Source organism: Argopecten irradians, chromosome 8 (assembly GCF_041381155.1).
Source record: "Argopecten irradians isolate NY chromosome 8, Ai_NY, whole genome shotgun sequence".
Taxonomy (NCBI): Eukaryota; Metazoa; Mollusca; class Bivalvia; order Pectinida; family Pectinidae; genus Argopecten; species Argopecten irradians.
The window spans coordinates 24,593,204-24,621,106 of NC_091141.1; the positions used below are offsets into that span (position 1 = coordinate 24,593,204).

At 37.9% G+C, this 27,903-nt stretch overlaps 2 protein-coding genes across 3 annotated transcripts in view; one reads left to right on the top strand and one right to left on the bottom strand.

Moving 5' to 3' along the window:
• Positions 1-1,892, bottom strand: part of LOC138329946 (serine-rich adhesin for platelets-like) — a 56,198-nt gene extending 54,306 nt beyond the window's left edge. The window contains exons 1-2 of the mRNA XM_069277242.1: positions 1,618-1,892; positions 1,391-1,479 (exon numbers count right to left, since the gene is read on the bottom strand). Of these exons, the coding sequence (XP_069133343.1) occupies positions 1,391-1,479; positions 1,618-1,630 (102 nt within the window). The 5' untranslated portion in view covers positions 1,631-1,892. The remainder of the gene's footprint in view (positions 1-1,390; positions 1,480-1,617) is intronic.
• LOC138329948 (glutamine and serine-rich protein 1-like) lies at positions 1,852-27,839 on the top strand. Of its 2 annotated transcripts, none has more exons than XM_069277244.1 (15): positions 1,852-1,979; positions 3,141-3,301; positions 6,009-9,137; positions 10,702-10,826; positions 11,459-11,562; positions 13,003-13,225; positions 13,758-13,898; positions 14,364-14,494; positions 15,339-15,454; positions 16,423-16,520; positions 16,836-16,901; positions 18,193-18,306; positions 20,337-20,432; positions 21,332-21,418; positions 25,376-27,839. In XM_069277244.1, the coding sequence occupies exons 2-15, from the start codon at positions 3,163-3,165 to the stop codon at positions 25,412-25,414; spliced, it is 4,608 nt and encodes a 1,535-aa protein (XP_069133345.1). In that variant the 5' UTR covers positions 1,852-1,979; positions 3,141-3,162; the 3' UTR covers positions 25,415-27,839. The 2 variants fall into 2 exon arrangements, with proteins under 2 accessions (XP_069133345.1, XP_069133346.1); XM_069277245.1 differs by having other exon boundaries at positions 11,459-11,550.
• Positions 27,840-27,903: the final 64 nt, after the last annotated feature.

A 27,903-nucleotide genomic window follows, 5' to 3' on the forward strand; every position in this document is an offset into this window, starting at 1 on the left:
TGCTATCTCTTGCTTAGTTTCAGAGAAGAAGTCGTTTTTATGGAAATAGCCAAATTGACCCCATTTGACCCCGCCCCTCAGGTCCCCTGGGGGTCAGCCCCATCATTTGTACAATTTTGAATCCCCACTATAAGGATGCTACCATTGCATTATGGGTGCTATCCCATGCTTGGTTTCAGAGAAGAAGTCGTTTATATGGAAATAGCCAAATTGACCCCTTTTGGCCCCGCCCCTCAGGCCCCCGGGGGATCAGCCCCATCATTTGTACAATTTTCAGTTAGTAGCCCATAAGGATGCTACCAGTCAAATTTTGTTGAAATCCGACCAGCAGTTATGGAGAAGAAGTCGATTGTTGACGGACGCCGGACGCTGCGGTATCCCATAAGCTCACCTCGGTCCTTCGGACCAGGTGAGCTAACAAGACAATACAAATAGGAAGACATTTCATCTTAAGAATACAGCTGATCTGAGGAAATTTTAGGCTTGATAGGGATGGGGGAAAAGGCTATACCATATTGGAAATTGGGTCTAGTAATTTGGGATCTCTGCACAAAAGGTGATGTATGTTATAGTTCATGAATTAGTACTATACTTACTGAAAATTATTGTTTTTAAAAGATAAATCAAAGTCTAGATAAATAACTGGAGTGTTTTTCTTTCATTTTTTGTATCACACTATACGTTACACTATAAACTAATTACAGCTCGCAAAATGTGTTTAAGCTGGCACATTCAAAGGGAGATAACTCTCACTGGAATGATTTCATTCATGCAATTTTTACACTTGCTTTGATTTTTAGACTAATGCCGTCATTTTTCGAAATTAAGTTGACTAAAAATTTTGTTCATTTAATATATTTCAACAAAATCAAGAAATTTCATACTAGCTTGTTTACATCAAAACTGTGCAATTGGCCATTATGTGGAAAGAACATTTTTTTACATATCAAGCTATAAAATGGTCATCAAAATAAGATTATAAATCAGAAATAAAATCATAACATAATAAACATATGGTTTCTTTTCGTTGCAACCAAACACACGTGGTAAAATTTAAAAGTGAATAAATTATCTATTGCAAAATATAGAGCTGTAAATTGATATAACTTTTAATCCAAATCATATAAAATACACGATGTAATGAACATAAAGATTGTATGATGCTATCTGCATAGTTATCTATCATTTTAGAAAGTGTATTACGCCAAGGTGTCAAATATTCGCGTGTTAATTTTCAAAGTCTGAAAATCAATGGCAGACAATTTTTCACAATCAGCTGACAACAATTTTGCATTCGTTTGTGTCATAGGGCTTATACATAATAACAAAGTGCAACCAAAGTTATGAATTAAAAAAAAGATTCATGTATGAGTTACGGCGAATGAGTTACCTCTATGTCGAAGTCTGGTAGTTGAAAAGCAGCTCGGAATAACGAGCAGAAATGAGCGATGCTGGGAATCTCCCACCATGATCGAAGAGCTGCCAAAAAAAATGAACGACAAATTTCTTAACTCGGTAAGATTGCAAATTAAAAATACACAATATATCAGTTCAACTTCTAGTATAAATGTAACTTTATCAGTATGCAAAACATAAGAGTGGTTAATTATCATTTACCGTCCATTTGCATGCGTTGTTTGTGCCCCGATATCGAAAGCAGGGATTCTGTTCAAACACTCGCCGATCATGCCCGAAGCCGGCAACTTCCGGTAATCATTCCATTGAATATTAAAGCTCTTGTGGGCGTATGTGGAAGTTCGCTGTAACAGGCTGCCAAGTCTTGCACTATAATTTATATATTATGATACTTGGATGTAGATTAAAACCTCTGAAATGAAAAATTAGGTTATCATAGACTCCTGTCTGCAACACTTTTACTCGCTTGTTATCCCGTCGGATGTCTTCGGTTGCAGACGGAATTCTGGGTAATCAATTAAGAAAATGGCGGATGAAGAAAGATTGCAGACAACAGTGTTTTGGTGTGTTTATTTTCAGCATTTTGTTGTGATCCATGGTTTGCGTGCTGATGGAAAATGTTTTAATGATATTTTAATAATTTTGAGTACGGAATATGTATGATTGTATTTTGAAGTGTTAATTTACGTTCATAGCCATCGGGCTACTTTCCTCACGTAGACCTTCTCGGCTTCTGACTTCTCTGTAAGTTAGGGTTTCACGATAGGAGGTATCGGGCCCATCTGGCTGAAATCTCTCTCTTTAAGTAAACTTTTTCGGTGATTGTGCATGATGCAAATGCCTTGATCTAAAAATGCAAAATTACCCGTGCTACACCTTGGGTCGAAGTTCTGTTTTGACTTGACAGTGTCTGCAGCTGGGGATGTTCTATTTATCAGATGGAGGGCTATTCAATCGCCTTTCGTCCGTGGTCCATCTGTTAACAATTCTTTCAACCGCTTTTTCTGTAAAGTTTTAAATGGACCTGTCTCAGATTTCATATGATGTAGGTTACCCTACGACCCTAGTTGTACATGTGCATGTTGCATTTTGAGACTGATCTGTGAAACAATTTAAAATGGCCGACATGCCATCTTGGATTTTAATAACAGAAGTTTGTTAGGCCTAAGCAGTACCGCTATTTCACATAAAGTACTGAAGGAATCTGTTGTATGTTTCATATGCAGGTTCCCCTTTGACCCCATGTATTTTGTACTCAGCTGGGTCAAGTTGATCAAACAGTATAATTTTGAAGGGTACATAAGTACGGGTAACTTTAACTTTGAATAAAGATAGTTTTTAATGAAAATGTATACCACCACCCATTTTAAGCTCTTCATGTTTGGAAGAATTAAGCATATTTTCCCTTTCCATGCAAATATATATACCACGTACCACCCATTTCAGGCTTAAATTTCCATGCTCAGAAATAATAAACATTTTTTTCACTTTCCGTGCAAATGTATACCATGTGCACTGCACCCATTTCAAGCTGTCCATGCTCAGAAGTAATAATTACGTTTTCCTTTCCATGCAAACGTATACCACCACCCATTTCAGGCTTTCCATGCTCCTGCAGAAGTATTAAACATTTTTTTTTCTTTCTATGCAAATGCATACCACTACCCATTTCAAGCTTTCCATGCTCAGAAGAATTATACATATTTTTCTTTTTTCTATCTCAGGTTAACATGACCTAACTAGAAGATGGACCCCAACCAGTGGCGAAACTCCTATAACCAGGCATATAGTCACATAGGCCACAGTAGTGGATTGTCACCCACAGGGGCCAACCTAAACAGGTTTGATCTGCCTCTTCTAAATGCAGATCCAGGCCTAGGGACAGGTAAATAAACATAATAATGTCAGATGGAATTTGTAAATTAAGAAATTTGTCTTTGTAATTTAGGAAGAATCAGAATTTTTGACAGACCATTAATAATCTGAGCTTACTGGTCACTGCTGGTGGACCTATATACAGTGGAACCTCCCAAAACCGAACCTTCTCAAAACCGATCACCTCTAGAAACCGAACATGGATGTCATGTACGGAATAATTCCTCTTTATTAATAGTATATAAAACTTCCCAAAACCGATCCCTCCCAATTCCGAATACCGGACCGATTTTGAGATCGGAATAGTCAAATGTAACTAAAATACACCTCTGAAAACCGGCCTTACCTGAGTGACACCGATAGATTGCATTGAGGTCAGATCAACCGACCGTGAAATACACACGTACCTGTACCATAGTTGTTGCATGCCATGTCCTTGGGTATGTATACAGATGTGAAGGCTATAGGTACACGGTAATTATACCCGAGATGGTGGTGTAATTGTTTAATCATGTCTATTGTTTAGATATCTAACGAAGGTCTACCATTTGCACGCGGTTTGTTTACTGAAGGAAAACAAGCAGAGCTAGTAATAAAGAGAAAGTTTCGTATTCAAATCACACGGTTTTTTTTATTTACATATGTAGTTGTCGGATAACGTAAATTATCTGTATGAAGAAGCCGAAGCCATGTATTGTTTTAGAAAATGACTATGTCATATAATGACCGGCATCGACTGATCATCGTGTAATTAGACCATATAATTTGATTCTTGACGTAACCGGAAGCGATCAGTCGTATGTAGGTTGCAGACGAGAACATCCCCAAGAACATTCACACAACTAACTAACTAAACTACGTTTATAGTTGGTAACAAAGTCAAGTTTGCTGTAATCCATTCCTTTTAAACGTATTATTCTCTCTTTTGTGATAACATTCACATTAACAATCAATATCGGTCGGTTTTAACGAACACTAGGCATACCTGCGGTGCACTAGTGTAAAAAACGACTTCCGATCGATTAAATGTTGCTCGTGATGATCGGTATTCAATTCACTTCTCCAAACCGAACCCTCTCTAAACCGGCCGAAATTATATGCAGCGACCATGATCGGTTTAGGGAGGTTCCACTGTAATACATATGTTCAGCTATTTCAGTTTGTTAGTACAATGTATATTCCTTTTAAAAAGTGTGTGCCTATGAAGTGGGGTTGGACAGGGTTGATAATCAGTGACCAGATAACTCATCAATCGGTAGAGTACCATATTTTTGCGCATATAGTGCACATTCGCGTATAGTGCGCAGGTACGTTTTTGAGTTTCATTTTGGGAAGAAAAAAAATTACAAAAAAAAAATCAGTTTTTGTGTCTTCGCTCAAAATGTTTTGAATTGTATTCAATCACTCTTGAAGAACAAAATCAAATGGTTCTTGTTGTGTATCAGTGCTTAAAACAACCTTCTGATTATAAACATAAACTGACGAGGGGAGTGTGACATGATGATTGACACTTTGTTTACACAACGGTAGGCCTAGTTAGCTTGTGACACTATAATGAGGATCTCAACAACGATGTTTTTACTATCAAATAATTAGTCATACCTTGTGTAATTCCAAGTGGTATCAATCAAGTCTATTGTGTATCTGATAGGCATTTAAATTTTATCCAAGATGTTAGCTGGAAAGCCGACTGAGTAGGCTAATCGACCACAGGTGGCCGCCATATTTGAGAACTGACTGCACACTTCCGTATTCTCAATTATCTCAATTAGTGTTGAAATCAGGATGAGATTTTACAGAACCATTTCAAAAGATGGTAATAAGAGTAAATTTTACAGTCATGCTGTCATTTATAGTGCTGATTGGTCAGTGTTAATGTTAGAAGGTTTTAGTTTCGTATTTAATTTGCTTGCTCTGCATGTGGCCATTACACTCACTTCCATAAACATTTGCAAGTTCAAAAGTTTTCACATGCTGGAGAAACATATTTATAAGGTAATCTGTTTAATGTGACGAATCAATTACACACTTATACATCGTTTCAAGCTCCAGACTATAATCATTTAGCCATTTAGATTTGGAGATACCTTACTGGAGTATCACGATCGTAACATGTGTCCGGTCATAAACACATGTGCTCCCAAAATGGACTTCCAAGGAATTAAAGATAGAAATTTCAAGTGATGTTTTCCTTTTATATTGAATATATGCATTGATCATTGATTTCAAGATCCAATTATTTAATCATAACCCTATCACGACAACATGTACAAAATGTTACTGCACACTTTAGCTAGGACCTGCCGGTCGGTGATCATGAGGCCATGCCTTGTATCTGCATATAGTGCGCACCCCAATTTTTCACTTGTAAATTTATGAAAAAAAGTGTGCACTATACTCGCAAAAATATGGTATCCATATTTGAAGGTCCAAAGTTTGTATTCTGGTCTGACTGAAAGTCTTCACTTCTGTTTCAAGAAATCAAAGGCTTGTATATACAGAAAAGCCTAGTAATTATTTGTACTAGTATAAGAGGTAGCGTGTTTAGGAATTCTTAAATGCATAATATAAATAAATAAAGAAAAGCAACCCAAAATATCTTACTTAAATGTACATACAATGTATTAATTGTACACATATTTGTATTTAAATGTTAAAAATCCTGAAAGACTGAACCTTAACTAGATTTTGTTTATTTTTTTTAATTTTAATTTCAGGGCTTGGACTTGGCCCGTCACTGCAATCACATCCATCAAGCTTGGCCTCTGCCAGGTCTATGGGCGGACTTGGGACAGTACCTTCTAACTACCCGCTCCACAATGCAATGTCTCCGTTCCTAGATGCGGTCAACCCTCTGCCATCAGCTTTTCCAGCACAGAGTCCATACAAAAGCCTTGGTCAGTCAACATTTGGGATAGAAGCTTCGTCACTGAGATCACCAGACCAGCCCAGTTTATATGGCTTCACTTCTGGCCCCGATTCCAGAACCCATTCAAAATCACCATATGCTCAGGATGCCTTACTGTCAAAAGAACAACAGCTAAGCTATGGTATGTCATCTTCAATCAGCCCACTGAGCAGCATTGAAAAGTCAGCAAAGTCTACGAGTTGGAATCTTTCAAACTTTGTACCGAATCCTTCCTTTGGGAATTTGGGTGTTGAAGTTCCGTCCTCGGTTTCGGAATTGGCTGGGCCTCCTCCTGCTCACAGTGGAAATGCATCCACCTCCAGACACAGTGCTATTCAAAGAAACCATTTCACACCTGACCTTTTTTCACATGCACCATTAAACAGCAAACCGTCCCGAAGTTATTCCTTAGACAAACCTGAAGACTTGCTGTTGACTAGCCCAACACTACAACTCCAGCGTGGAGGGGTCGCTGACTCGCTCTTCACTTCTCCAACACAACACGGGATTGAAAACCTTACAAAGCCTTCCAGTCAGCAAAACAGTATTTTTGGGTTCCCTCCCATCTCCTCTGCACCTATAAAAACAGAAATCACATCAAATTATCAGCAACAGATGTCATCCGACATTAGTTATGACCCGGTCAGTCCTCCAACACCGTTATCTGATGGTGGAGGTCAACAGCAGAATGATTCATACAGCAATGTAGGGCTGCAGGATATCGGCCCTATGAGTCACTCGCACCATGTGTTATTGAAACAAAAAGACAGACTGGACACACATCAGGCGATACTGCATGGTCATTCTGGTAAGTCTGGAAGTTTACAGAACATTCCCATGGAGTTGAACAAAAATCCAAACCAAATGTCCAACAGTCCCATGCAGCAATCTCCCATAAGCGTTGGTGGTAGTCCACACATGTCTGTTCCGATGAGTTCTCCACAAACTCCACTGCCTAACTCGACTGTGCCTGTAGTCCAGGCTCCACCTCCAATACAGGCAGTGGCAGACTCAACTACAAAACCAAAGAGAGGACGTTCAAAGAAGAAAAAGAATTCCCTTGAACACGAAAGTGGACAACAAAAGTTTTGCTCCGAGGGTATGACCTCCCATATTGTCAATCAGCATGGTGATATGATGGGGCTACATCATCCTATGTCTAACGCAGGCCACATGTTGGGTATGGGGAGCCAGACTTTTAATAACCCCTACAGTCCCCAGAAATCCCAGCCATATAGCCCCCACCCCCAGTTTAGTCCTAAGAAGACCCAGGCCGTTAGTCCCCAGTCATTCAGCCCACAAGTGTCATCTCAGTCCTTGGTTGACAAGGTCTACGCTCACCAGCAATCTCCAACCATTGATGAGCAGTTCTCCTTACAGCATTCAGCAAACCTTTCATCTCAAAGCCAAATGTCGCTGCCATCAAACTCAAATCACATGCCACTGATTTCTGATGGTGGCATTCATAGCGGACAGGGATCTGTAATCCACAGTATTGCAGGGGAAACAATTCAACAGTCACTCCAGTCACAAGGGGCCACTCCTAGCCCCCCAGACCAACAACGTGGTCACATGACTGTCAATTCATTGTCGATGCCGGATATGGCCGATACAATAGTCAGGAATAACAGTAATTACAACTATAACAGTGTTCCCGGGCAGTCGTTTGTTGAACAGTTACAGTCAGATTCAAATATTGACCATTTAAACAAGTCCCCCATGGCTGATCCAATGTCCATGAATCAGATAGACATTCAGAATCAACAGGGAGCATATGTCTCTCCACAACAGCAACAGCATACCACAGGATACCTACCTTCCCAACCAGGCGGGTACGTGTCGCAGCAGCCCAACAACATCTACACTGATCTAGATAATTACAATAATAACCAGTATGACACTGCCCACAGCAGTCTCGCATCTCCTTCTCTAGGATACGAAAACTCACCACACCCAAATAACACTTCAACTATAGACGAAGATGCACTTTCTAATTTGATTGGAAATCCTTCATTACGAGATGCATCTCCAACCAAGGAAGTTTCTCCGGAATATTGGAGACATCGGACGAAGGCAGAACAGAAACTCATGCCTGCAAGAACTGTGACTTGCCAAATAGAATTTGATGATGACTTTGTACACTTAAGTAAACCACCTGACTGTGATAAGAAAGTTAAGAAACCAAATGTAAAACCATTTTCAAACTCTCATTCAGTGATACATCCTTCCATTCAAGCCATAAACTCTGCACCAGTTCAGATAAAACTGGAGCCAAACATCACCACAAAAAAACCTAACTCTAACAGCAGTTCCTTTATGGATTCTTTCTTAAGTTTTATACAGGGTAAGAAGCCAGAGACTTTGTCGAGCTTAAATACATCAAACGTCAAAAAGCCAGAGCTACCAAAATATATCCCAGAACCACGGCGTCCTCGACCAGTGGAATCATCTGACAGCGCAGCAAGCACTCCAATACCGGACACAGACAATAAATCCGAGTTTAGTTCAAACACAGGAGTCAATTCACCATCAACATCACAAAATGATGATGCTGTTAATTTAGCTTTCTCGGATGATGAGGATGAAGTTAGTGCAAACCTCACAAGTACAGTGGAGAATGTTTTGTCTGGACTAAATGAGGACGGAAGTAAGAAGGAAGGTCTTAAAATGAGAATAAGGTTTTCAAAAATTACTGGTGGTGGTAGAAGGAAAGTGGGTAAGTCAACTTCAAAGAGGTCCCAAAAAGGAAAGAAATCCTCTACAAATAAACGCAATACCAGTGATAATGACACTTTTGCTTCTTCTGGTGATGATGAAGATTATACTGTAGATTCATCTGAGGAAGAAGAAGCGATGAGAGAGGAAAAAGAACCAACACCCCCTCCCCCAGAACCCACCAGACATGTTTCTTCACGGAGGGCCAAGGATAAGGGGCGCAGTAAGTAGACATAAAACTATTTTTGATCATGAAAAATCAGCCAGCATAATAATCTTAAGATTACAGGTATAAGATAAAAACTGACTTTGTTAATTAATTGCCCAAATGTCATATGTTTTGTTCACCATATTTTTCCCAAATAATTTAATCCAAGTTAGATTTTTCTTAAGTACAGTGGACCCGCGATAATCCGGACGCCGGTAGTCCGGAAAACTCACAATCCGAACGGAAATGTCAGGGAACGGATTTCCGTGACGTTATTTATACTCACTAGTCCGGAAATTCGTATTCCGAATCCGGAACTCCATTTTGGGAACGGAATGTCATTTTCGTTAATAAATTCCCGCAATAATCCGGACAATTTGCTGTCGCCACGTGCAGAGAAAATCCAAGGTCAGCTACAGTCATGTGTACAATACACACAATCACTTGACACTGAGTGTGTTGTCATAACGACGGCTGCCAGATTATAGCCACGGGCGTTTACCTGAACACCTTTCACACGGGTACATGCAGTCATGTAACGGTTCATTGGTTTTCTATAGGAGATCAAACTTCAGTGTTGTTATTGAGATACGCAATATATGTTTAGCCACACGCTTTTAAACACGCAGTTTGAGTTTGGGTACGGGTACGTATGCTGTAGATACCTTACTTGTTTCGCATGCAGAATATATCGCTATGAGTATCGGATACAACAAAGTGATATAATACTCACAAAATTAATACACGAGTTTTAAATGTATGTGAATATATTCGAATTCATCGCCTATGGTATAAGATATAAAGGCTACGGCATATGCCATTTACACGTGTGTGACATTGTGCACGAAGTTAGACGTGAACGGGCGCGTGGTTGTTACAAACGTCTGTAAGTCAGAAAACAAAGACTTGTAGAAATGGTCATTAAAAACACACATTATACAAAATAACAATTATATGAGTTCATAAAATGTTCACAACTATTTGTTATAGTTTTTTTATGCCAAGAACGTAGATGATATTGATCCTTTGTTAGGCAATTTGCCGTACGATAGATCAAGAGTGGGATACGTAGCTATATGCATACATAGAACACAATTAACAACGGCTTTAGGTTTCGTATTTTGAAGAAGAAATACGTTTATTCAATATTTTTAACGTAATGATATAAAAATACCTATAAATCATAACAAACGAAGTATTAATTATGATACACGTATATTACATAAAAGCCTATCATCGATTACAAGGTCAAGGGGAGTAACTCGTACGTGCCAATTTAATTGACTAAGAACACGGAATTCGGCAGTCCGGAAAACTCGTAATCCGGACGGTTTAGGCTGGGAACGAAGGTGTCTGGATTATCGAGGGTCCACTGTAATTATAAAATTTTTATGTACAAAGCATATTGACTATTGATTTATAATTAAAAATTTGTCAAATATTGATTTATTTTTGTCAATTAACAAGGATAGTTGATAGTAAATAGTCTGTTGATTTGGATAGCCTATATTGTAAAATCTCCCTGTAAATTACCAGTAAATGTTGAGATAATTGATTTTTATTGCGTCACTGTTTATAGAAGTGTACAAAGACTCGAGTGATAGCGATTCCCTTGACTTCCCTGGTCCAATATCAAGGGCTGATGCTGATAGTGATGCTGAGTACGACTCGGATAAAGACCCAGCATGGACTCCATTTGCTGTGGTAAACATATCTTTGTTTGAATTTCACAGGTGAAAGTGTCTGATAATAATAGTATATTATGTATATTATATTTGAGTTTTATATAATAGCAAGAGCAAATTTTCACAGTCACCCATGTTTAATACTAGGGTACTTTATAGACAGGTTATACATGGGGCTAGTAATAAATACTAAACCGAAATCCTGTGATGCTTCAGTATACGGTACTTTACATTTCGCTTGTTCAAAATGAAGGAAAGAAGGGGAGGCACAGCTCACTGTCTATTCATAGTCTTGAAACCATTTTCAAATTACTCCACGAATCAGACAACTACAAATGCTTAGAGTTTTGAACTTCCTTACCGTCAATCGTTTGACTTGTAAATAATGCTATGAGAAAAGTTCATAACTCTAAGCATTTGCGGAGTAAGATATGAACCAGTTGTTATACTGACACATTTTATCCCATGCTGATTTCGGCTGTACACTGGTTGGAAACTCCAGATCATTTTCTTAATACTGTTGACTTCATAGTTTGCTCCTGTTTCATGTGTTGGAGAGGGAGAGAGTTATACATGAGTACATATGAGTCTCAGTTTTTTTGGCTCTCAAACTTTTTGCTGTTGTTTCTAACTGCCCTGATTGCTTTATAGGATAACAAACGACAGCCAACATATGACACACTGGACTATCGGGGGGTACCTGCACCCAAGAGAGGGCGTCATAAAAGTGGAAAAGGCAAAGGGTATGATCATAAGTATGTAGATCTAGTTAACTCAGATCACTTTATTTCTATAAGTGATCGCTTATTCTTTATTTTCTTCATAAATTTTGTTGTGAGTATAAACAGTTCTTCATTCAATAACTTAGTATGCACATTATCAATTCTATGGGTTATTTTAGAACACTAATGTTATCTTTAAACTAAGGATGTAAATCTTTTTCTCTGTAATTGTGTGTTAGATTTTTCATTAATGTGTTAGATTTTCCATTACTCAAATATAACGTTGCAGTATATTACAACTTTTTCACACAGTCAAACGAGTGTTTGTTATGTGTAGTGTCACATGTAAATGGACAGTCAAGTGACACTTGGGGGAATTGTACACAGGTGGTCAGTCCAGATCAATTGTACACAGGTGGTCAGTCCAGATCAATTGTACACAGGTGGTAAGTCCAGATCTATTGTACACAGGTGGTCGTCCAGATCAATTGTACACAGGTGGTAAGTCCAGATTAATTGTACACAGGAGGTTAGTATAGCAGATCAATTGTACACAGGTGGTCAGTCCAGATCAATTGTACACAGGTGGTCAGTCCAGATCAATTGTACACAGGTGGTCAGTCCAGATCAATTGTACACAGGTGGTAAGTCCAGATCTATTGTACACAGGTGGTTAGTCCAGATCTATTGTACACAGGTGGTAAGTCCAGATCTATTGTACACAGGTGGTCAGTCCAGATCTATTGTACACAGGTGGTCAGTCCAGATCAATTGTACACAGGTGGTCAGTCCAGATTTATTGTACACAGGTGGTCAGTCCAGATCTATTGTACACAGGTGGTAAGTCCAGATCTATTGTACACAGGGTGGTAAGTCCAGATCTATTGTACACAGGTGGTCAGTCCAGATCAATTGTACACAGGTGGTCAGTCCAGATCTATTGTACACAGGTGGTCAGTCCAGATCAATTGTACACAGGTGGTAAGTCCAGATCTATTGTACACAGGTGGTAAGTCCAGATCTATTGTACTATTTGTGGTAGGTCCAGATCCTCGTCTCTGTTCAGTAATGGTCATAATGGATGACATCATCCCTGACAACACCTTATTAGATCAGAAGGCATTCATATTAAAATATGAATAAAGGAGGGCTTCGCCTTCATATACAGAAACCCATCATATAACATAGATGAATGGCTGGACGTATGTACTGTGTACATTTCCTGGTGTCACAGTGTCACCAGACTGTCCATATACAAATGACTACACAGACCACTTCTCAGTAATGTGATCATGTAACACAATGCTATGAGTCAAGGACAATTTGAATTTAACATTTCGGTGTTTTTCCTGTTTCTCTTGTGTAATTTATGAACTTAATGATATTCATATGAAGTGATGTAGTACTGATGAACATGTTATTGAATTATCACAAAATGCAGTCATCAGACATCTGTCTGGTTTTCTATTTTAGGAGAGGAAAGGTGGTCAGTAAGCGTCCGAGCAGTGACCGAGCCCCACCGGCTCAACCTTTCAAGGTACAGAAGGTACAGAAGGTTGAGGAGCAGAAACAGGACAACAGCATCAGTGTTAACAAACCTATATCAAAACAGGAGACCAACAACATTAGTGTTAGTAAACCTGTGTCTGAGCCGGAAACCATACAGAATCTGGAGCTTAAAACACAGGGCTTTGAGGTAACAACAGCTACCCACAGTTTATACATTTGTATTACAGTCAAAATTGCTTTAGGAGACTTTCCAAGGGAGACTGTATAAAAAGGTCACATATGACAGTTGGTCTCTTAATTGAATCACCCTTACGGAAACCAATAAATACATGTATCAATGTATAGTGAGGGACATGAAGGTTGTTGTACTAAAATCAGTCAAAACAATGTAGGAAATGATTAAATATATATCATATCATTCAATACCTCTTTTAATTATGTATTTTCCTTTTTAGGTACTTTTATTTTTTCAATTATCTTTCTATTTTTATTCATCTTGGAGTGAATATTTTTATTCATCTTGGAGTGAAAAATTATAAAACACTGATTTGTTTAGGCACACCACTTATATTATAATTACATACAAAAGCACATCATTTGACAATCATTTTGATAGTAGCTTTTGTTGGTCTACATGAGGGAAAACTAGAGTTTTCATGCTGTAAATCTGGTGGAGGAAAATTTAGATTTTCATTCTGTTAACGTATTTGTTATTGCAGACAGGTGATTTTATCATGGATAAGAAAGACCTTAACAAGTTTGAAAACTTTCCTATTTGGAAAATTGAGCAGGGAAAGTTAATCCGCAAATATGAATTAATCACAGAAGAAGGGAAAATGCTACATCGAGCAATGTGCACTGTGAGTATATTATGTATTTTTTGAACTGTATTTCCAGACCACCTACATTTTTTATCCAAGATGAGCTTATGCCAGAGGGGGTCAATGTGGCTATTTCTATATAAACAATTTCTTCTCTGAAACTAAGCATAGTATAGCACTTATATTTGTAGCATCCCTATGAAATGAGGTTCAAAATAATACAGTTGGGGTCCCGGCTGATTCCCAGGGGGCCTGAGGGGCAGGGTAAGAGAGGCCAATTTGGCTGTGTATATAAACAATTCATTAACATGTTAATGCTGCACTTATAACTTTGTCTTGTCACATTTATTGAAATTGTTATTTGATATTATTTGCCTCTCTGTTAAATTATTGTCAATTCACTGATTTAAACTGAAAATTCATGACACTCTAACCAAATAATCTGAAACATAAAATTTATGAAGATGTTAACTGACCTTCCCATGCTGTTTTTTTGTCCAACAGTTTTCTAGCTGGGTACCCATTATGCAAAAGGATTATATACCCATCAAGACGAGATTTTTGAGGAGTATGAAGGATAAGGAAGTTGTGGAGGTGGACGAGGCCGATAGACCAACACCAAAACTGGACAGCTAGTAAGTGATTATGGACAGAGGGTTAATAGTATCAGGGAATTCTGCTGTGTCACAGAAAGATTTCTCTCTTGCTTCCACACAACTTAATATTTGTGGTTATTTACTATACATCTTTCGCAGCTACTAAATTTCAAGATTTCCATATCAAAACAAGTTCCCGAAGATTAACATTTGTATTTCCCTAACAAGAAACAGGGGATTGGGGCACTCGCAAGAAATAAGGGATGGGGGACAAATATTGCGATCATTGCCTATTCCTTAACTTCTATTGTAAAGTGAATCTAGTTAATTGTGATTTTAGTTAATGACATCTGGTGCATGAAAGCTAAACCTATGGTATAGAGCATTAACCTGTCTGTGATAAAGTTGTACATGTACCCTGGTACATACAAGGACTTTAAAGGGCACCTGTGTGAACAGGCAAAAACCAAAGCATAGAATAAAAAAAAAATTAGTAGTTTAAACCAATAGATTTGTCATTATTTTGTGGGTGGTTAGAATCTGCGAAAATTTAAAACCACAAAATTGTTTGACTAGATAAAGTATAATTGTCGCAGTATAAATCCTGAAGGGAAATTGATTTTGAATATGTTGTTGGGCGTGAAAGCCCAAAAGTAATTTGTTTTACAGTATTTATTTCGCCTATTATTGTTTAACTAAACTATTCTTCCAGCTAAAGAAGTGCTGCTATTTGTATTGCATAAATTACGGAAGATAAGGTGAAATTTTAAATACCTTGAAACGTTGATATATGGTAGTTCTTTGTTTAATACTTATTCAAAACTGTTGGCTTGATTTAAGTCTGTAGGTCTTTTTCTGCACTTCTTTGCTCTCTGTTTTTCAGTTTGGAGCATGCGTATGAAGAGGACCCCCTGGCAGATCTCTTCAATGTTTACCTGCAGATATTTCTCAGTCAAGCTCTTGAGCCAGGATTTCTTAGTGCAATTGGGGATGGGGAAGGTATGTTTTTTAAGATAAAAGGAGGTATTTTCTTTGTCTCGCATTCAATTATAGCCGAGGAAGTTGGGGAAGGCGATACTGAGATGTTGCTTTCCATTCTTGGCGATGCTAGTAACATCATCCAAATTTGACAGATTTAATCTCATCCATTTGAATCATTTGGCCAAGTTGTTCTTTGCATCAGTTAGAAAACGTGGCAAAGATTGAGTAAAAGTATCAAAATTGATTCTGGTATTTTAGCTCCAAAACCAAGAATTTTGGCAATTTGTGTTTGAGTCCACTTTTGACAAAGTTTATCAGATCCAGTGGAATTAAAACTTGGATCAAATACCTCTTTGCATCCCTCAGAATACACAGGAAAAGATTGAAAATATTTGTCCCGTTGAGCTAAAAGCTAAGAATATTAGTGGATCTATTAATTTTGAAATGAAATACTGTATTCGACTCAATAACCACCCATGTCCCTATAAGCACAAAACCCCTTTTTGAGTCAAAATTTCAATTGCCTGGCCATAAGGTCAAAACGGCAACGGTTTGCAATAATTTTGTCTTATTAAGCACCTGTTCATTTTTTTCAATTTTTTTAAATGCGGTGGGCACTTATTGGGTCGAATACAGTATGTAGAATATGTTAATTGTCCCTAGACCATGTTAATGTACAATTGTTATAGGATGCTTATAGCTTTGACCAAAATGTCTAAAATAATCTTTTCTTTCCCTTTAACATTAATTTTATAAAACATTGATGGGGACAGATTCTTTCCTGTTCACAAAGGAAATTCTGGTTTCAGCACTTTGATTTCTCCAGTGTAAATATCTTGGTCCTGGTTTGGGATTTGCATTAAAATATCTTCCAACCTCAGTCAAGCTCTTGAGCAAGGATTTCTTAGTGCAATTAGGAAGGTGTGATGTTCTTTAATTCAATGAAATAAGGCATACTTATCAATATCATATACCTTTCATTACAGAGAATTTTTATATGGGGCCATTACAAAGTATTGACAAAATTATCGAGAAAAAACTTGGGGAGATGGAGGAGAAAGTCAAGTGGAAGGCCACATTCAAGGTAAATGTTTCTTAGAAGAACCTCAACAGGGAATGAAAAATACTACGTTGTTACCATGAATTTGTTGTAAATATGTTCCTTATAACTGTTTTACTGTGCTTCATGTACAAAGGCCTGCTGTGGTAAATTATGGTTGTATTTTATTATCTGTTTCTCAATATTAATATTAAGTTTTTAATTTTATCACTACCCCAACATAAAGATGAAGGGATTCACAAAACTACTATTGATATTCTTCTTATGGACATCCCGTTTTGAAGTATTTTCTATAATTGTGCTTGTTAACTGTAAGGCTATATTAATTTTGCATTGCAGCATGCTTTGAGGGCAAAACCTCACTTAAGAGAGTTGGATCGACCTAATTTGAAACTATTTTGTCAGGTAAGAGGAATGCCATTTAATCCTATGATAAATGTGTGAAAACACAGCAGATCATCTGAATAACAAATCCAATGTCTGAACTTTAATTGATGAAACGAGAACAAAGCATCCAGCATATCTTACTACCATCACATAGGAAATAGGTATTTAGGTATAATTCCGAAAGCAGAAATAATTTTAGAATTCAGAGTCATAACACGCTGATTTTTTGGTTCATAGAGAACTTTAGTTACTTTCTGATATTTTGGATATCCCTATAAAATTAATATAAAATCTGTACAATTATAGACTAAACTTTATAATATTTTGGTTATCCCTATAGAATTACTATAAATCTGTAAATTGTAAACAAAACTTTCTAATATTTTGGATATCCCTATAGAATTACTATAAAATCTGTGAATTATAGACATAACTTTCTGATATTTTGGATATCCCTATAGAATTAATATAAAATCTGTACAATTATAGACAAAACTTTCTAATATTTTGGTTATCCCTATAGAATTACTATAAAATCTGTAAATTGTAAACAAAACTTTCTAATATTTTGGATATCCCTATAGAATTACGATAAAATCTGTGAATTATAGACATAACTTTCTGATATTTTGGATATCCCTATAGAATTAATATAAAATCTGTACAATTATAGACAAAACTTTCTAATATTTTGGTTATCCCTATAGAATTACTATAAAATCTGTAAATTGTAAACAAAACTTTCTAATATTTTGGATATCCCTATAGAATTACGATAAAATCTGTGAATTATAGACATAACTTTCTAATATTTTGGTTATCCCTATAGAATTACTATAAAATCTGTAAATTGTAAACAAAACTTTCTAATATTTTGGATATCCCTATAGAATTACGATAAAATCTGTGAATTATAGACATAACTTTCTGATATTTTGGATATCCCTATAGAATTAATATAAAATCTGTACAATTATAGACAAAACTTTCTAATATTTTGGTTATCCCTATAGAATTACTATAAAATCTGTAAATTGTAAACAAAACTTTCTAATATTTTGGATATCCGTATAGAATAACTATAAATCTGTACAATTGTAGATAAAGTGTTTCAATATAAAACAAAGCAACAACATGGAAAATATGTCTTGATGAATAATTTCGAAAACAGAAATAATTCTGAATTTAAGGTCAAAACATTCTGATTTCTTTATTCGTAGAGAACTTAAGTTACTTTCTTGTATTCTGAATTAAAAAATTATGATTATGAAACGTCATTTTACTGTATGGATGGAACTTGTATTACCAGGCGTGTGAAAATGCTAGTCAGCCAGCAATAAAGTCTATCCACTTGTTTGGCCAATCATATGACCACTTCAGTCTCGAGGAGAGCTCAAGTAATGCTACAGAAGGTGGAAGTCTGGTACGTTTCCTTCTCATTTCTTTCTTATTTTTTTTCTCTCTCTTTTTTCTTTCTCTATATAAATGTACAAGCTCAGAATCTTATTAATATTGTTTGATCAATTTTTAAAGTTTCTTGCATCTTTCCTCTCTAATTAAATTAATCCCTGTCAAATTAAATCTGGCAAATTTTCCAATTTAATCTTTTATCTTTTCTCTTTAAGGTAGCTCCATACTTTTGGGAAAACCCATGTCATTTTTTTCTAACAGGTCTTATTTTCTTGCATTTATCATGTAGATTTCAAATCTGTAAAGATAAATGGGTGTTCTCGAACTACTTTTTGAGATATTTGAGCTTGAAATATACCATTCATGCAAATTTGCTGACCGAAAATAGAAAAATTCATAAAATTATGTTTTCTATAATATTAGGGTGAATGTAGTCTCGATCCTGTTGATTTTTTGTCCTAAATTTCTTACGATAGAACAATATACAAAACTATTTTATTTTTACAAATACTAACTAATTTTTGTTATTTCCCAGGACCATTTCTATACGTAATTATCATGTTTTGCCATATTTTCGCCCGTAAAAAATCAATGAATAGGCCAAAAAGGAAATGAAAACCCATGTCAATTTCACAATATTTGTATATGATATGCCCAAGGTAATATGTTTTTCAAATATCATATAAAAACACGGGGTCCTCGATAAAAAAATCACAATTTTGTAAGCTTGAAGTTTGTAACTCGCAACCCTACCCCCATTTCATCCAGTGCTAAGATGGGTTATATTTGACTATGTTTTGAAAATCATGCCGCAAAAAAACATTCCACATCAGTTCATACGTTTTTGTGATATTATATCTGGTTTATGTCTGTTTGTTTTTATGATTTTCTCCAAATTGTGTGTTTAAAGGAAATACGTATGCGATTTTTTTAGAATTCCGGAATTTCGGTCCGGCCGGGTCCCCTCTTATGATTTATAGCGACGAACGGCACTTCCGGTGTTTAAAAATCCATTCCCATTTACGACAGGGACCGCAAAAACCTCAGAGATACCATATAATTTTCACTTCACTGCTTTTATTTGATTTGTTTAATGATTTTAAACATTTAATAATCTATGTAGAAAATTTTCACCTATTGAAAAAATATCCAAGTGTGATGTCGTGGCGTATCGGAAACCATTCTAGAATTTAAACCAACCTCCGCAACTTCCGGTATAGCGTCATATGAATTGGCGCGATTTTCAAAAGTATGGACCTACCTTAAGAGATCATCACCATGTTTTCACCTGAAGTTTCATTCATTGCATCAGTCTGTCCATCAATACTATAAACCAAAATACATGTATTTTTGTGTGTGATTTAATTTCATGGTTTTTCACGGTTGATTAGTAATACGGAAATACATCACTATGAAAACTGTTCAACTGCAAGTCAAAGCTTTTATCTTAAGTTTGAAAATGTTGTTAGACATGAAAACACATAACTAAGTTGCTGCAAAAATTAGTTGGTTTAAATTGTATCAAAGGATTCGTTAAAGATGCTCCACCGCCGATAGAGCAAAAACGACACTCATCATTTGAACAATACTTGGTGTTTAATCGTGTATATATATATGTCTAATTAACGCAAAAAAATAATTGAAAACAATTTATTTTGCTTTCAATGCATGCACAATCAGTACTGTATTCCATATAGGACATAGTGCCACAGAATTTTTTCGGGATGCAATTAATTATTTTTAATATATTTAACTTGAAGTAAAATTAGAAGCTAAAATTTTTCAATGGTGGTAATGGTGTAAGGTACGTAACTTTTGTAACAGAAGAAAAATACTAAATCGGCTGCTCCTGTTTATGATAGAGAAAAATACCATTTGTCAGCGGTGGAGCATCTGTAAATACTATGAAGAATTTTTTATAAGAAGAATAAAGAATTGCACTTAAATTTGTTTTAGTGATGAAATACAATCTGAAACAGGAGCGTTATATATTAAGCTTTATTCGCCTCATAAATTTACAATATTGCTGGGGTTTTTTTTCAGGAATTTATGATTGGAAAGACGGCAGCTAGTTATGTTGGACCCTATCACAGTCTCTACCACTTCAAATACAATCTGTATAAACGGTGCTTAGCAAAGGTAGGTGTTGTAGGTTAGACTTCATAAAACATGGGCTGCATTGGTCTAGTGGTGGGACATTAAACGAGTAACTATCCAATCATAGCTTTATCATTAACTAATATTAAAGATAATTGTTACACTTCACACATTTGTAAATAAAATAATAATAGGCTGGTGCAAGAAAGGTGTGTATGCGATCTGTGCTTGAATGGCAGCTCTAAATGTTTGTCCACCATAGGGCCGGAAAACATATTGGCTGGTTTGAAAGCTAAAATAACCTTGATATGACTGTTAAGTTGTATTGTAAAACTTTTCAGTTAAAAAAACTCTAAGCTGTATTTGGTGGTCAAAGTACTCTATACAGTAAAACCCCTATAACTCAAACAGCAGGAGACCAGATCAACAGTTCAAACAATACAGCATATGCGACTCATCCGTGTTTGGTCACAATCGATTACCAACAGACAAATTGTCTGGTCTGAAACTATGATAAACAATGCATGTCAATGACATTTTAATTACTGTGATTTTTATCATTTTGAATATTTTTGAAAGTGGATTTTGATAGCAATATCAAATTGAAAAAAAAGGTATTACATAGAAATGAGAGTTTGAAAATTTCTCAAGAGCCGAACCTGTTCCACGAATACATGGTTTAATACTATGTATTTTATGAAATGGGAATATATTTGTATTCGAGGAATAAGTGGTATTCGACGAATAGCTATTCGAGGTATTCAGGGTTCTGTTACATGAAATATATATAAGGACATGGTCGTGACAATGCGATCAGTTTGACGAATCGCGGGTATTCAAGGAATGCAGGTTCAAGTTAAAGGGGTATATTGTATACACAATCAGACGTAAATGTGTTGAATTAGTGAATTTGACACTAAAGCATCTTTTTTTTTTGACAGGTTGACATTGTCCGACAGAGTGATAATGAGCTGGACAATGCTGAGGTGTTAGACCGATGTCTTAACAACAGAACCTGGGTCCTCAAGGTAAGGGGATGGGCCGAGGTGTAGACCGATGTCTTAACAAGGTAAGGGGATGGGCCGAGGTGTTAGACCGATGTCTTAACAACAGAACCTGGGTCCTCAAGGTAAGGGGATGGGCCGAGGTGTTAGACTGATGTCTTAACAACAGAACCTGGGTCCTCAAGGTAAGGGGATGGGCTGAGGTGTTAGACCGATGTCTTAACAACAGAACCTGGGTCCTCAAGGTAAGGAGGTAGGCTGAGGTTTTAGACCGATGTCTTAACAACAGAACCTGGGTCCTCAAGGTAAGGGGTAGGCTGAGGTGTTAGACGATGTCTTAACAACAGAACCTGGGTCCTCAAGGTAAGGGGATGGGCTGAGGTGTTAGACCGATGTCTTAACAACAGAACCTGGGTCCTCAAGGTAAGGGGTAGGCTGAGGTGTTAGACTGATGTCTTAACAACAGAACCTGGGTCCTCAAGGTAAGGGGATGGGCCGAGGTGTTAGACTGATGTCTTAACAACAGAACCTGGGTCCTCAAGGTAAGGGGGTGGGCTGAGGTGTTAGACTGATGTCTTAACAACAGAACCTGGGTCCTCAAGGTAAGGGGGTGGGCTGAGGTGTTAGACCGATGTCTTAACAACAGAACCTGGGTCCTCAAGGTAAGGGGATGGGCCGAGGTGTTAGACCGATGTCTTAACAACAGAACCTGGGTCCTCAAGGTAAGGAGGTAGGCTGAGGTGTTAGACTGATGTCTTAACAACAGAACCTGGGTCCTCAAGGTAAGGGGGTGGGCTGAGGTGTTAGACCGATGTCTTAACAACAGAACCTGGGTCCTCAAGGTAAGGGGGTAGGCTGAGGTGTTAGAACGATGTCTTAACAACAGAACCTGGGTCCTCAAGGTAAGGGGATGGGCTGAGGTGTTAGACCGATGTCTTAACAACAGAACCTGGGTCCTCAAGGTAAGGGGATAGGCTGAGGTGTTAGACCGATGTCTTAACAACAGAACCTGGGTCCTCAAGGTAAGGAGGTAGGCTGAGGTGTTAGACTGATGTCTTAACAACAGAACCTGGGTCCTCAAGGTAAGGCTGAGGTGTTAGACCGATGTCTTAACAACAGAACCTGGGTCCTCAAGGTAAGGAGGTAGGCTGAGGTGTTAGACCGATGTCTTAACAACAGAACCTGGGTCCTCAAGGTAAGGGGGTAGGCTGAGGTGTTAGACCGATGTCTTAACAACAGAACCTGGGTCCTCAAGGTAAGGGGGTGGGCTGAGGTGTTAGACGATGTCTTAACAACAGAACCTGGGTCCTCAAGGTAAGGGGGTGGGCTGAGGTGTTAGACCGATGTCTTAACAACAGAACCTGGGTCCTCAAGGTAAGGGGGTGGGCTGAGGTGTTAGACCGATGTCTTAACAACAGAACCTGGGTCCTCAAGGTAAGGGGTGGGCTGAGGTGTTAGACCGATGTCTTAACAACAGAACCTGGGTCCTCAAGGTAAGGGGGTGGGCTGAGGTGTTAGACCGATGTCTTAACAACAGAACCTGGGTCCTCAAGGTAAGGGGTGGGCTGAGGTGTTAGACCGATGTCTTAACAACAGAACCTGGGTCCTCAAGGTAAGGAGGTAGGCTGAGGTGGTTAGACCGATGTCTTAACAACAGAACCTGGGTCCTCAAGGTAAGGGGGTGGGCTGAGGTGTTAGACCGATGTCTTAACAACAGAACCTGGGTCCTCAAGGTAAGGGGGTGGGCTGAGGTGTTAGACCGATGTCTTAACAACAGAACCTGGGTCCTCAAGGTAAGGGGATGGGCTGAGGTGTTAGACCGATGTCTTAACAACAGAACCTGGGTCCTCAAGGTAAGGGGGTGGGCTGAGGTGTTAGACCGATGTCTTAACAACAGAACCTGGGTCCTCAAGGTAAGGGGGTGGGCTGAGGTGTTAGACCGATGTCTTAACAACAGAACCTGGGTCCTCAAGGTAAGGGGGTGGGCTGAGGTGTTAGACCGATGTCTTAACAACAGAACCTGGGTCCTCAAGGTAAGGGGGTGGGCTGAGGTGTTAGACCGATGTCTTAACAACAGAACCTGGGTCCTCAAGGTAAGGGGGTGGGCTGAGGTGTTAGACCGATGTCTTAACAACAGAACCTGGGTCCTCAAGGTAAGGGGGTGGGCTGAGGTGTTAGACCGATGTCTTAACAACAGAACCTGGGTCCTCAAGGTAAGGGGGTGGGCTGAGGTGTTAGACCGATGTCTTAACAACAGAACCTGGGTCCTCAAGGTAAGGGGGTGGGCTGAGGTGTTAGACCGATGTCTTAACAACAGAACCTGGGTCCTCAAGGTAAGGGGTAGGCTGAGGTGTTAGACCGATGTCTTAACAACAGAACCTGGGTCCTCAAGGTAAGGGGGTGGGCTGAGGTGTTAGACCGATGTCTTAACAACAGAACCTGGGTCCTCAAGGTAAGGGGGTGGGCTGAGGTGTTAGACCGATGTCTTAACAACAGAACCTGGGTCCTCAAGGTAAGGGGGTGGGCTGAGGTGTTAGACCGATGTCTTAACAACAGAACCTGGGTCCTCAAGGTAAGGGGGTGGGCTGAGGGTGTTAGACCGATGTCTTAACAACAGAACCTGGGTCCTCAAGGTAAGGGGGTGGGCTGAGGTTTAGACCGATGTCTTAACAACAGAACCTGGGTCCTCAAGGTAAGGGGGTGGGCTGAGGTGTTAGACGATGTCTTAACAACAGAACCTGGGTCCTCAAGGTAAGGGGGTGGGCTGAGGTGTTAGACCGATGTCTTAACAACAGAACCTGGGTCCTCAAGGTAAGGGGGTGGCTGAGGTGTTAGACCGATGTCTTAACAACAGAACCTGGGTCCTCAAGGTAAGGGGGTGGGCTGAGGTGTTAGACCGATGTCTTAACAACAGAACCTGGGTCCTCAAGGTAAGGGGTGGCTGAGGTGTTAGACCGATGTCTTAACAACAGAACCTGGTCCTCAAGGTAAGGGGATGGGCTGAGGTGTTAGACGATGTCTTAACAACAGAACCTGGGTCCTCAAGGTAAGGGGTGGGCTGAGGTGTTAGACGATGTCTTAACAACAGAACCTGGGTCCTCAAGGTAAGGGGTGGGCTGAGGTGTTAGACCGATGTCTTAACAACAGAACCTGGGTCCTCAAGGTAAGGGGGTGGGCTGAGGTGTTAGACTGATGTCTTAACAACAGAACCTGGGTCCTCAAGGTAAGGGGGTGGGCTGAGGTGTTAGACTGATGTCTTAACAACAGAACCTGGGTCCTCAAGGTAAGGGGTGGTGAGGTGTTAGCTGCTCAACGAACTGGGTCCTCAAGTAAGGGGGTGGGCTGAGGTGTTAGACTGATGTCTTAACAACAGAACCTGGGTCCTCAAGGTAAGGGGGTGGGCTGAGGTGTTAGACTGATGTCTTAACAACAGAACCTGGGTCCTCAAGGTAAGGGGGTGGGCTGAGGTGTTAGACTGATGTCTTAACAACAGAACCTGGGTCCTCAAGGTAAGGGGGTGGGCTGAGGTGTTAGATCGATGTCTTAACAACAGAACCTGGGTCCTCAAGGTAAGAGGGGTGGGCTGAGGTGTTAGACCGATGTCTTAACAACAGAACCTGGGTCCTCAAGGTAAGGGGGTGGGCCGAGGTGTTAGATCGATGTCTTAACAACAGAACCTGGGTCCTCAAGGTAAGGGGATGGGCTGAGGTGTTAGATCGATGTCTTAACAACAGAACATGGTTTGTGATAACATTTGTTTCTAAATGCGAAGATAAATACTGATATTGATTCATTTTAAGTAACTTTTTGATCAACCTCTACTGTACTATGTTTACTAACACATACTTAAAGCTTTTAATGGGAAGTTATTGGTGTATTATGAAAATGCATGCCAAACTATGATAAAGTATTAGATGTTTTGTTGATGACAAGGATGATACGGTTGACAAAAAAGACAAACCGGTTCTTTTATTCTTACAGATCTTTGATGACCTGAAGAATATGTTGGACAAAGGATGAACAATCAGCGATGACCGAGTGTGAAATGAACAGTGTGAATGCTTGTATGAAGATCTGTGTGGATTTTGTGCATGTCTTCGGCCAATGAAGATGTAGAGTATTATAAAGTACCTGATTCTGCCCTGGTGGCACAAGACTGACCTACAACGTACACGAGAGAGAATGATTGTGTAATAGTCTTTGAATATGTTTAATCAGGGGTTGTAACACATTCTGGATCCAATTTCTCAAAACAAAAGTGCAGACTTAAGTTAATTTTTTCTCCTTATGTAACTTATGTGAAAACAAATTGACTTAAGTCTGTTTTTAACTTAAGTTGTTTCAAGAAATCAAGGCCTGGTACTGTAAACTTAAATATTTTGGTGATTTTCTTACTTAATTCGTTCATGTTAAGAGTATGGTAGGAGGTCTTGAATATCCGAGTGATTGAGGTGCCAGACGTTTTCACTACAGTTTAACTATACCTCTGTACCTGTCTGTGGCAAGGCTTTGGAGAAACACATACCAGGTACACTGTAGGTTGTTGGTTTTACTACAAGACCTCTGGCTTTCTTAAATTTGCCAAAATAAGTTATGTTTATGGTGATTGGTACAACAAGCATGTACTTAGCATTCAGTAATTTTTTTTTTCAACATTCTACATGCTAGCTGTAAATCATAATGTGATAGTGAAAATGGAAACCATTTGTTGTATTAAAATGTGATTCACAAAGAAAATAATAAACAAGTCATGTTGGAGGAAAACAAAGAGGATAGCATTAAAATTTTATCTTGTTATACATTGCAATGTTACAGTTTTAGATGTGTTTGTTTAATTTTTAAAGGAGAGTATTCTTCTACTTTTCTTTGTAGTCACCGACAAACTTAGACTTAATTAGAAATGCAGAATTAACATTCAGTGCGTTTTGTTGAAAAATAGTTGATGCACAAAACTATTCAGAACTCAAACAAGAGCAGCTAATAATTGTTTCTTTTGTCTTAGAAACCCATCAATACATGTACTGTTAATATTATTGTTAACTTCAAAGCAGTGGAATGTTTGGCCTGATAATACTGGACCAATGTCTGTATTTAATGGAGTCAAAGGACACTGTGGTTGTCATTTTTATTGGTGAGGTGTTTATTTACTCACAATAATTACTGTCAAGATCTTAAATACATACATGGAAGGGAAATGGAAAGGGTGACAAGAAAGACAACCTGTATTGTTTATAACCAGGACTGTGCAAAAAAACCAGCATGATATCTTACAAAAGTATTTTTCATAAAAAAAACTTTTGGCGGTCAATATCTTGGCCGTTTTAAAAGAGAAAATAACAAAGTGTGAACAATTCTTCTCACAAATTATCAACGAAGAGTCCATGAAAATTAACAACCCATGTTATACAGAAGTATGAAATATGTCTGAAAATTGGACAAATTATTTGCAATTCGATATCTATGATTTAACTTGTCAGTAATATAAGTTCAGAATAGATGGACACCAAACAGCTTTGAATGTTTTGTAAATGTTAAATGATTGAAAAGAACCGAAAGAAATTAATCAAATGAGTTATAACTGAACATTAACATCATTGATTATGGCCATAATATAACTATGCAGAATAAATTTTAGTTGAGTGCCCAATGTAAAAACCAGATGTATTAGAAAAAAAGTTAAAGTTTAAGTTATAAACAGCAGTTAAAAATTTACAAATTACTTTATTAGGAAGTTTATAACCAGAAGCTCTTAAAAGTTAAATACAGACTCTGAATACATGTTCACTATGTTTTTCCTTTTGATTCCAATATTTATTTTATTTTATGAAAATCCTTGTATAGAGGTTTGGCAAATGTATGCAAGTTTTTGCACAGATATGTGAGTGATTGTTTGAGTGTGTGCATGCATTAAGTGTTTGTCAGAATATTCAAATTTGTAAGACTAACCAAATTATGGTGTGTGAATGCATACTTTTGTACTAGGATGATGAGAAATAATCACATCTACTTTCAAAGGCATCAGTTTGAAAATTAAATCAATAGTTCATGCTAGCTAAAATTATTTCCTTTTAATTCTCCTGTGCTTAATTTTAAATTATAAATCTAAAACAAAACAAATATTTTCTAAAGTGATATTGAAGAAACTACGTCTAATATATAAAAGTTGTAGATCATACATTCATATCGTATATCTTTACCTGGCAATCTGTGAATGTTTATTGTGATTTCTCACACAGAAAGATGTTACTTGAATTTAAAGTCATGCTAAATACATGTGCTTGTTAAAATTGCTTGGAGAATTTGTGTTTACACTGACCGTGTAGGATGAGTCGGGTGGTTAGATTTAAGAGATTTTACTAGATATGTTGTAGAATAACTTTGATATGGATGTGTTTCCATCGATAATTTGTACACATCAAATTGAATAAATAATCTTATATTGTCATTTTGTGTTTGCTGATTTTAAGGTCATCTGACCCTATAGCCATCATGATTTGTCTGTTGCTGTC